The sequence below is a fragment of the Medicago sativa genome, chromosome 5 (assembly GCF_051527215.1).
Source record: "Medicago sativa cultivar Bolivia chromosome 5, Bolivia_mono, whole genome shotgun sequence".
Lineage (NCBI taxonomy): Eukaryota > Viridiplantae > Streptophyta > Magnoliopsida > Fabales > Fabaceae > Medicago > Medicago sativa.
Genome location: NC_140753.1, coordinates 71,198,682 through 71,211,301, shown reverse-complemented (window position 1 = coordinate 71,211,301; position 12,620 = coordinate 71,198,682). Strand labels below are relative to the sequence as shown.

Genomic DNA, 12,620 nt, shown 5'->3' with positions numbered 1-12,620 from the left:
AAAAGAGGAAGAAAATAAAACTCAAGCTATAAAGCAACTAAACAAAATTTCCAAAGATAAAAGACTTAAAGAGACTTTTAATGCAATTAGGCCCCTTTTCCATCAAGTTGGGCTCAGTGGACCCCACATTTGATTAATGGGAAGAGAAAATGCTGCAATTTCTTTTTTTCTTTTAATATTAACAAAAAAAAAAAAATGCACTCACAAACTTTATGTGATAAATACAAGCACTAGCTACCAAGGTAACACCGCCACCAAAATACCCTTATTAAAAGCCTTGGATAAAGAATTTCTACTTACAAGTTCCAACTTCAAAAACCCCTCTTAAGAAATCAAAATCTTATTCTCCAAAAAACTCATAAAAAAATTTCTAGCTATGTGGCATCTCTTAAGAAACCTTAACAACACAAGAAAGAGTTCAAAGGTGGCTGATGAGAACATGTTCCAACAAGGAAACAATATTGTTGAGGTACAAATATTTGGTCATGAAAGGAGAAGAAGATCACAACATGGTTGGGGGAATATTGTGTTTAGTATTCTTCAAGCTCCTTTATCAATACTTTCATGTGTTTCTCATCCTCAAGTTAATGGTTCTGATGGTGTTTGGGTAAGTGGTGGTGAATTTTCACAAATTTCTGAAATGAATCATCTCATGGTAAATGATAGCATGAGATATGCAATTTTGATGTAGAGGAAAAAAAAAGTGTAAGTATACCAATTGTTGTTAGGTTTCTCTTTTTTTCTTCCTCATTTTTTTTTCTTTTTCTTTGTTTGTATTTATTTTAGGTGATTGAGTGGATTATTATGTCAATGGAGATGTGAATATTAATGAAATCCTCCTTCTGTTCTTCTCTATTTAATTTCTCTATTTTGGGTAATTATAATGAGACTAATCCTTTTTTAGGGTGCTTAATTACACTTAAAAAACTTCAAGTCTTTTCAAAAGTGCGTTTTATGAGATTATTTTACTCTCATAATTTGGCTAAGCTTTTAAGATTTAATTTGTGTTAATATCAAAAGTTTTGTTGATAAAGAAGCATAGGTTAAAGGTGTTTGTTTGTGGTGTGTGGCACAATGATCCAACTTGTCAAGTTGAGAGAAAGCCTCGTAGAATGAGGCATAAGAAAATGACTAAAATAGGAAAGAGAAATGATATTTGTACAACCAATTTTTGACAACTGTTGTGACAACCCTCTCTCTCATACTCACATGTGTTTTTATTCTCTCTTCTTCATTCTCTCTCTATTCTTTTTATCCAATAAGAAGAGAGAAAAAGGGGTTGTCACACAAGTTGTACAACAATTGGTTGTACAAATATCACTCCTCAATAGGAAATGGAGGGTAGGTATATTTTAACTTATTTTCACTTTAATTAGCTAGTGTCACTATGTTAATTGGGTATATAAGAAACGTGAAAAGATGCTCTCTTTTTTTTTTTTTTGCTTTCGCACCGGTTTCCGACCCACCAAACCAAAGGTGGACGACTAATCCAGCTCATGCGTAGAGGCATGCGCACTGGCCAAGCGTTGTTTCCCCTGAGAATCGAACCCGGTATTCCCCGGGTACGTCCTTGGAAGGAGCTCCTTGCCACTGGAGCCCAATCAACTTGGTTGAAAAGATGCTCTTTTGTTGTCATGTAACTTCTATGATTTTGCTTTGATTTGATTATAATAGTTAATAATCACATAATTTTCTAATGGCTAGACAAATGACATGGTACCTTCTATTTTTGACTAAAGACATGCCACCTTCTATTGAATCTCGCTATTTTCCCTAACTAGACCATTGACCCGTGCTACCGTACGGGTCATACCACGTAGAAGTTAATCGAATCAATGAAAATAATGTAACCATACATAGCTGATAGAAGTTTTGTATCATACGTAACAAAATGAAATGGTAGCATACATAACAAAAAGGTTTGAACATTAACCATCAAGATACATTACGAAAGACTTCGTGATAAACAACATTTGAGGTCGTATCAGTGCTATCTCCATCTCCATCAACGATTAGTATTTTCAAACCTTGTTTTGAAGTGACTCTAGAAATTGCAACGTATAACTGACCATGCGAGAACACAGGACTCGGCAAATAAATACCAACATATTTAAGTGATTGCCCTTGACTCTTGTTGATTGTCATGGCAAATGAAACATATATTGATAAATTAGGCCTCAAAAGAAACTTAGTGTAGGGGGTATTTGTCGTTAAATTTTATGTGCATTAACTTACAGATATTGATAAATCACCTTCAAAGAGACTCTTCGTGATGCAATATTTGTTGTTAAATTTTATGTGCATATTGATGCAAAGCTCTTCCATATAGTGTGACAAATGTGTTTAACATATTTTCGTGGTTATTTTTTGTTATTGGAGCATATTTGATATATAGTATATATAGCATAGTCGATTAAATTCTCCGTGTATTAAGTTTTTCGTGACCAATTGATATAAGTACGTCATAATTGCCTTTAATAGGTAGTAATTGGTAGAGTAATTAGTGCATAATGCATAAAAGCAATTAAAAGTAATTCATATACGAAAATATGCAAGTTAAGAGTTTTCAATTGTCATTAACTACGATTTCAAGCCATTAACTACGTTCTTAATTGTCATTAACATTGTGTCATTCATTTTTAATTTAATTAAAAGTGTGTTATTCGTTTTTAATTAGCATTAAGTAAGTCCTATGAAAGAAAATGATGAGTTTGAGAATAGAGATTGAATTAACGGGTGAGATTAAAAGCAATTAAAAGCAATTTCTATACGAAAATAAAATTGAATACTGTTAACATAATTGCACATAGCCCTGAACTGCTTGATATTAAGACACATCATAAAGACAAACGGAGAGCATAAAAAAAAGTGTCATTACCGTAAATAATGGAAACGGAAAATTTAAATAAAAAAATATTTTGCATCAATTTTTTTTCGTGATGCAATATATTTGCAAAGCTTTTCTATATAGCGTGGCAAATGTGTTTAACATATTTTTCATGGTTATTTTTTGTTATTGGAGCATATTTGATATACAGCATATATAGCATATTCGATTAACTTCTCCGTGTATTAAGTTTTTCATGACCAATTGATATAAGTACGTCATAATTGATTTTAATAGGTAGTAATTGGTAAAGTAATTAGTGCATAATGCATAAAAGCAATTAAAAGCAATTCCTGTACGAAAATATGCAAGTTAAGAGTTTTCAATTGCCATTAACTGCGATTTCAAGCCATTAACTATGTTCTTAATTGTCATTAACAGTGTGTCATTCGTTTTTAATTTAATTAAAATTGTGTTATACGTTTTTAATTAGCATTAAGTAAGTCCTATGAGAGAAAATGACGAGTTTGAGAATAGAGATTGAATCAACGGGTGAGATTAAAAGCAATAAAAAGCAATTCCTATACGAAAATAAAATTGAATACTTGTTAACAGAATTGCACATAGCCCTGCACTGCTTGATCTTAAGTCACATCACAAAGAAAAACGGAGAGCATCAAAAAAAGTGTCATTACTATAAAGAATGGAAACAGAAAATTTAACAAAAAATATATTACATCAATTTTTTTCATGATGCTTTATTTGTTGTTAAGTTTTCTGTGCATATTGATGCAAAGCTCTTCCATATAGCGTGACAAATGTGTTTAACATATTCTTAGTGATTGTTTTTTGTTATTGGAGCATATTTGATATATAGCATATATAGCACAATCGATTAAATTCTCCGTGTATTAAGTTTTTCGTGACCAATTGATATAAGTACGTCATAATTGCTTTTAATAGGTAGTAATTGGTAGAGTAATTAGTGCATGATGCATAAAAGCAATTAAAAGCAATTCTTATATGAAAATATGCAAGTTAAAAGTTTTCAATTGTCATTAACTACGTTTTCAAGCCATTAACTACGCTCTTAATTGCCATTAACAGTGTGTCATTCGTTTTTTAATTGCATTAAAAGTGTGTTATTCGTTTTTAATTAGCATTAAGTAAGTTATATGAGAGAATATGAGGAATTTGAGAATAGAGATTGAATCAACGGGTGAGACTAAAAGCAATTCCTTTGGTGCTCATAAAATTGAAAAATATTTTGCATCAATTTTTTTTCGTGATGCAATATATTTTTTGCCACTAAACAGAAAATCAAAGATGCTACGACACGAAAAAGAGAGCAAACTAAACTGGAAAGACAATAACATAAACCGCATTACGTACTTTTTTTTGCCTTTTTTTACTGATGCAAATCTGATAATATTTGAAAATAAAAACTAAAGTATTCTGTCTTTCTTAGAAAAACTTAAACTATTACTAATAAAAAAACTCCAGTCATGCGTTTATCAACGCTAGGATACGATAACATATTTTTTGTCCATGACGCACTTGCACTTGAAAATCAACACGTCTCCGCCCTCAATACCATTGGCAGCACAAAAACTCGTCCAACCTTTTCCGAACATCACATTTGGTATGGGGTCGTCTGTATATTTGAGTCTCACGGAAATGATATTGTCATAAGGTCTGCACAACATGACGTAATCGTGATGTTTCACTCTAAGGAATTTGCCGAAAGTATCAGGTAGTTCCTAAAAAAAAGAAAAAAATCTGTTAATGACATACATAAATCCTTTATTATAGCATATATAAACCTCTAAATGAATAGCATAAAAAAAAACAATAAACAACCTTCGGTGATTTCGTCGATCCATATCCAGATAGGAACTTCAAAGGTACAATAACACGATGTTGCCGCACTCATGGAATGATAGGGTGGATAATCAGCTGGAGCAATGTTATGAGCAAAAACAAAGATTTGAAATCTATTTCCACCAAGGTACTGGAAAGCAATAATCTTACTTCTACTAAACTCGTAGAATAATCACAATGCACTCCAACCATCTGTCAACAACGGCTGACTAACTGATTTGTTGAACATGACGTTATGAGTATTCCCATCACCATCTAGCAAGTGCCATTGCTCCGGTAGCTCGTACAAATATTTAGCAACGAATAATTGTTGTAGTTCTAGACATCCAAGAAGTTAGACAGTGTATTAAAAAAAGGAAAAACAACTGCAAGCTGATTTTAACAACAACAAAAAATATTAAATCCAACCAAAAGTTATTTTCATGCACATAATAAGTTAACTGACTCCCTTCATCGTATTTAAATAGAAAAAGATTAAATCATCAAGTGAAACAAACCTGATTTTCTACATGCACTGTGAAGAACGAACATTTAACTTTAGTGGTAAAATTTGGAGAAAACTTCACCTTTAAACGCATATCTTCCTATCACTCTATTTCGGATAGCACAATAAAGTGAAAAAAATGTATGTGTGAAACATTGTAATGTCAGTAAAAAGAACACTTTTTTAAGGAATGTTTATGCTATTTTTCCTCCTATCACTCTATCTCGGATAACACTTTCTAAGGGATGTTCATGCTATTTTTGATTAGCAATTAGTGTAGGGGATTGTTGACCGACTTTAATTGCATTTGATATGTATTCAATTGCATTAACTAAGTATTATGAGAGAGCATTGTTAGGCTTTGAATCAACGGGTGTGATCAAGTGTGAAAATAGAGGTTGAACGGATGAGATTTGATTAGTCATTAGTACATGTTTAGGAGGGAAAAATGCTAGGGATTAGGGCAAAGAAGGGTGAATTAGGGCAAACATGATAGCCAAGCAAGTCTAGCTTTTATAATAAAGGATAAGGGTAAACACCATTTTCCTATTCCCAATGATTTATATGACTAGAATAAGAAGAAATAATTCAGATATAAAAGATATGATATGATCTGAAGAGAAGAGAAGTGAAGGAAAAAAATACATATATATGCTATGAAAAATAGGGATGGTCCAAGTGACCAAAGCTTTAAGTTGCAACCGAAGTACTTGAGCAAATATTAGTCTCATTAGGGAGGGTCAAGTGAACAAAGCTTGTGGAGAAAATCTAGAGAGTCATAGGGTGTGGAATGAAGACTTTAACTATAGTGATTTTTCTTCCTCAAAAAAAAAAGAACTATAGTGATTTTTCTACAAAAGAAATATGTACGCACTATATAAAGTGTAAAAAAATTTCCTAGACAAATTATTGAATTTTAGTGGTTAATAAACTTTAATTAAAAACGAATAATTTGAGATAATTCGAGATTAAATCTTAATTGTAACAATCATCGATCAAACTTTTTACCTTTTCACAAACTTCAAAATATCAAGATCACTTCGTTTAGAAATCGAAGTTTAACATAGAAATGACAAACATCCATTTTGCACCAAAATATAGCTTTGATTATCAATTTAGATTTCTCTTTCCTCTTACTTCGGAGAAGATGAAGGGGAAAATATATAGCCTCTATAATTACACTCATTCAATTTAGGCTTAAATGCGTTTTTGGTCCCTTAACTATATTTTTGGTATTACTTTGGTCCCTTAACTAAAAAAAGATTATTTCAGTATTTTATCTTTATCTCCGTTACCTGTTTTGGTCCCTTCCGTTAAATAAATTCAAAAAAATTCAAAAAAAACGTTAGGGTTCATGATCTTCATCATCAACAACACACCAACCCAGATTTTGGGACCAAAACGATACCAAATAAATACTTAAGGGACCAAAAGAACATTTAAGTTTTTTTTTTTTATCATTTTCTTCATCTTCATCAAAACTCATATTCATCAAATCTGTAACCTTCTCCTCCTCTTCCCCAAATTGGAAATCGCAAATCTGGAACCTTCTCCACCTCTTCCCCAAATCGCAAACCCCTTACCCAAATTCTGGAACATAACTTTTTAAAACCCCTTACCTAAATCTGGAACCTTCTACTCCTCTTCCCCAAATCACAAACCACCAACCCAGAAACACAAACATACATCACAAACATATTCCTCTTCTTTCTAGGTGCTTCAAAACTCAAACCCAAAAATATGAAATCTCTATCCTTGAAACAGAAACTGAATCATCGAATCTGAAAACTCAAATCTGAAAACCGTATTCCTCTTTTTGCACAATTCTTAGGAAAATTGATTCTTTACCATCACGAAAATTGATTTGCTGATTTTGTTTCGAATTTGTGTATGTGTTTTTTTGTTTTGTTTGTAATTTGAGGTTTCAGATTTAGGTGTTTTTGCTTCATCATTGTGTTTGTGTGGTTTAAAGAATTGGTCGTTTCTGAATTTGGAAATTGTGTTGTAGATGCTGCTGCTAGTTGTTGTTTTTGTGGATGTTTTGAAGATTTTGATGAAGATGAAGATAAAAAAAAACTTAAATGTTTTTTTGGTCCCTTAAGTATTTATTTGGTATCGTTTTGGTCCCAAAATCTGGGTTGGTGTGTTGTTGATGATGAAGATCATGAACCCTAACGTTTTTTTGAATTTTTTTGAATTTATTTAACGGAAGGGACCAAAACAGGTAACAGAGATAAAGATAAAATACTGAAATAATCTTTTTTTTAGCTAAGGGACCAAAGTGATACCAAAAATATAGTTAAGGGACCAAAAACGCATTTAAGCCTTCAATTTAGCATCTTCTTTTCTTCAAAAAAAAAAACAATTTAGCTCTTCTTTCATAAAAAAAAATAAAAATAAAAATCAATTTAGCTTCTATATTTTCCCTTTTTTTTTTTTGTACAACCCCTTGTTTACCTCTTGGAGAAGTGTAATATAAAGTTATTTCTTTCACAATAATACAAAGTTACCCTTTATTTTCCCAAATAAGGGGTACACACAATTTAGCTTGTTAATGACACTTTTCCATTGTTCAAAAATTAAATTACACTTCTCTAAGCGCACTAGCATAACTTTATATTATTGTGACTGATGTGAGAAGTGTTTGCATAACTTTATATTATTGTGACTGATGTGAGAAGTGTTATTTGATTAACAAACCGCGTGAGAGGCAAAACATATAATAATATATTTCCCTAAAAAGATATATAATGTAATATACTCTTGTGAACTTTTCTTATATGAGATAAATAGGTTAATAAAGTTGATGCATTTAGTTAATAATATAGAACAAATATATCCATTTTATTAATCTTTTTTTCTTATAAAAAAGATCGGATGGATTCTATAAGTTATAGTTAAAATATCTAAATTACAAGGTTGAATGTCGTGATCGGAAACCCGATCCCTTCACTCATGTGTATAAATATTAATAATTATTTGTCATTGCGTCTATTAAAAAATAAGAGGGAGTTATTTATAAAAAAAATTGCATAAAAATTGACACAAGGCATTACCTACTCATATATATATCTCCGTTATCTCGAATTCTTAAGCTCTAAGTATATACATATATTTATTTCCATAGTGCTATAAGATTTTACTTTTATTGCAACGATGTATTTTCTATGGGCTCCCCAGATTAATAGTTCCATCTGTGAGTCGGTATCTATATATATATATATATATATATATATATATATATATATATATATATATATAATCTTTAATTTTTAATTTGATTTCAGAATTTATGTATTTATGTACGTAAACAAAATACACTTAATCCAAAGGCCTTCTACGTTTTCCAACCAAATAAATCAATAATTTAGTCGACAAACAATCATTTTTTTCAAGAATTATACAAATATGATAAGTAATTCCTGAATTATATAAAATTCGTCAACTTAATTTGTACGATATATAAAAATTTATCAAATTAATCTTATGAATTTAATAGCCTGGACTAAATTGATATTAATTTATTATTTTCCAACAAAATCCTTCATGATTTCAAGATATATTCATCACCCACTTTCTATGTAATGAGTTGGTGACTTGTGAATCTTGCAAGACTTATGTGAGTTTACATTTGACCAATACACTCAACAGTATAAGCTTAACTGTAGTTGGTTTTATTGGCTCTACCCTCTCTCTCCACGTTGGAAGGAAGTGTGCAAATTAAAATTGTTGAATTCTTATGTACCCATGTGAGGAAATTTTTTGGACGAGTAGCATTTTTATAAAATATTGAGATGTACACATTAAGATATCTTAGTTAACATTTAAATTTTGATTTATCAAGTTGTAGAGTTTGATCTCTTCTCTAGACTCAACTCTTGTTGGTGGATATCAGAATCATTTAGATTAATTAATCAAAATATTGAATGTACTAAAATAATATTAAATTAAATATAAAAATTGACGTAGCATGAAATGATTGAATGTCGAATACCTAACAAAACTGTTTAATATGAGATTGTTGTTCACCATTAGAATTTGCCTATATACTTGGCTTGTGTGTCTTGTTAAACATGGTAGTAGTAGAATTTCCACGTTTCCATTTTCTGTGCTTATCTTTATCATCAATACTTGCTATGATTGTTTCAGCATTAGGATTGAAGATAAAGGTATTAAATGAGAAAGAAACGATGAAAATGATTGGTCAGTTTTTATGTTAACATTAAGTGGGAAACAATGAAACATAGTCAACTATTATGGCTTTTATCTTGTCTTTCTTTGTCTTCATTAGAATTTTGGTGCCAACGTGCATTTTGAATTGATTAGTAGTATTAGTATACTCACTATGGCCTAAAATGTACGTAAAAATGGATCAACATAGATTTGATGTATCTGATATAAATTTTGAACTAAATACATTAAATTTTATTTATCAATTTTTGTTTATATTTTAGGAATGAGAAAATATTTTCTGAATATTTACCAGAGTTGTATAGTACACCATCCAATCCATAATCCTAAACTAATTAACACATGTATCTAATTATATCATAATACAATTTTATATATTTTATGAATAGTATAACATAAAAGTTAACGCTCTTTAAACTCTCTATATTTGATTTTTTTAGTAAAGGAGAAAAATTGAAAAATAGTGAGATTTAGAGTAATAACTAATGGTATGTTTGGTTCCCATGAAAGTTTAAGGAAAGAAAGCATGTGGATGGAAAGCACGCAAATCTAAAACCTTTCCACAGTTTGGTTTAGAAGAATGGTGTCTAAAGAAAGAAACATTTGCGGGTCCCACATATGAAAACCTTTCCTCCCACTGGTGCGCGGAAAAGGATGAGAAAACGCTTGTTTTTTGTGCTATTCCACTTTTAGCCATACATATACTTAAAAATTATATAAATTATAGAATTGATAAATAAATATGGGATGCTCCTAAATATTTGTATTTTCACGTGTGTGTCTATATATATAAGGTTATGATAGAAGACACCTTTTATGAAGGTGTCTTTTATCAAGTTATTCTATGAGCATTTGTGAAAAGACACCAACTTACTTTTAGGAAGGTGTCTTTTATCAAAGTTATAACTAAAAAGTGAAAATCATACCTTAAGGTGTGACTTGATAAAAGACACCACCAAATGGTGGCTTGTAACATAACCCATATATATATATATATATATATATATATATATATATATATATATATATATATATATATATATATATATATATATATATATATATATATATACATTGATATACATATGTTAAATTATTAATTTTAATGCATTTATAAATATTATGAATATATTATTTAAAAGTAATAAATAAAGATACAACTCATTTTATTATAAAGATATTTTTGTCATTTTGCAAAATATTCATCATTCTTTCTTCTCACTTTCCTTTCACTTTCACTAATATCAAACAACTAAAAAATCATACTACTTTCTTCTCACTTTCTCTTAACTTTCATTCCTTCAACAATCTTTCCTTTTACTATCTTTCCGCACACTTTCTTTTCCAAGTCAAACACACCCGAAGAGTTTTAGTGCAATAGTATCAATGTTGTTTGGATCTAAAAAATAGCATTTTTTTCGTAAGAAAAAAAATTGCATTGATATGCATAAGTGATGGTGACTGTTACCCGTACAATCTATAATTATATTTGATTCTGACTTTACTTGGACCATTTATTCATCTTTAAGGTAAATTTCTCTAGCCACCAGACTATTTGACTAAAATAAAATAAAATAAAATAAATATACCATCATGAAATATTCTTGAAACTCTTTTTCGCTATATCTATCAATTCTCTATTTCAAATAAGATAATGCTACATGGAGCGAATAGTTTATCCCGAGATAATCCCGAAATCATTTCTATTAGCCAGGTACCCATTTCCGCCCAATTTCTATTGTAAGCTGTCTCATGCATTGTACACAAAGCTCTGAATATTGACATGTTGCCTTTGTGATTTTTCGGGACGGTTTTTCTCGCTATGTATAGTAGTGTCGTTTCAAATAATGTGACATACTTTGCGTGTGTTTGGTTATGCGGTGGAAATAATTGATTTTGTTTAAATTGATTTTACATAATTGATTTTGATTAAAAGTGAGTTGAATGAAAAGTGATTTATGTTTGGATACCTTTACGATAGAAGTGATTTACATGAAAAATGTTGTTTGGATATTTTGTGTCAAAATTGATTTTGGTTGTGTAAATGACCAAAATGGGTATTTTTATGTGTTCATTTATAAAATATTTATTTCATTTAATTTTTTTCTACAAATTTCATTTCCATTTTTAGTTATTTACTCTTACGTTTAAATTTAATTACAATAAAATAAAAATAAAAATCTACCAAAAATAGTTTATTAAAAAAACTTATTGGTAAAATTCATATTATTATTTTATAAAATTTAAAATTACTGGGCTCCAAAAATCATATAGGGCTATCAATTGATGGCCTTTCATGGAGCAAGAAACAAAAATATTTCAAAACAAAATAAAATAAAAAGGTATTTCAAAACAAATAATATTTCAAAACAAAACAACACCACTTTACAACGGTGTCTTCTACCCTTAAAAACAAAATAAAAAATGGTGTCTTCTTCTTCCTTGAGTTTTCTGCAATACACAAAAAAACTTCACAACAAAGAAAAAACAGGCAACATCAATCAGCAGTGAGAAGGAGTAACAGATTTCTTAGGTAAGTGAAGGGATCTGTCAAAAATAAGCTATGTGAAAGGTAGTAATAAGATTCAAGGGTAAAAGAGACAAATGGTTATATCTACTTCCGCATTTGATAAACTCGATTCCAAGAAGCTAGGGAGAGCAGCTTCTCCAGGAATCGATTTTGAGGCTGAAAACGTGCGACGGCGGTAGGTTGTTGGTGGAGAACCAAACACGGTTAAATTGCTTTTGACGGATAGGAAGCGCGTTTGAGTGTTCTTGCCAGGCAACCAAACACAGTCTTTGTGTTATTTAAACGCAATTATTGCTTTGCATTGTTGGGATAGTGATCACTGATCACTTATCACTCCCCTCTATGTGTTGTCTTTCATTTTAATCTCTTTTTTTTTTTTTATCAGCGTGTATAAAACCCCAATAGATTATCAAGTTACCTATAGACTAAAGCAAATTGAGTAATGATATTTGTACAACTATTTAATTACAATTGTTGTGACAACTTTTTTTCTCTTCTTATTGGTAAGAAACAATGGAGAGAGAAAAAGGAAGAGATATGATAGGAACATCATGTGAGTATGAAAGAGAAAAATACAAATGTATCATTTCTCAAGCAAATTCCATCACAATAGGGATCTTCCAATGAACCAGAGGATATTTTAGGTGTCCAAGATCCCTATTGTTGCCCCTCATCCTCGATGGCTCCGCACTTAGCTGGAATGATAT

At 30.4% G+C, this 12,620-nt stretch overlaps 1 protein-coding gene across 1 annotated transcript; it reads left to right on the top strand.

Moving 5' to 3' along the window:
* Positions 1–244: 244 nt before the first annotated feature.
* On the top strand, positions 245–855 carry LOC146924606 (uncharacterized). The gene has a single exon (XM_085709559.1). It carries the CDS (start codon positions 377–379, stop codon positions 689–691), a length of 315 nt encoding a protein of 104 aa, XP_085565685.1. The 5' UTR covers positions 245–376; the 3' UTR covers positions 692–855.
* Positions 856–12,620: the final 11,765 nt, after the last annotated feature.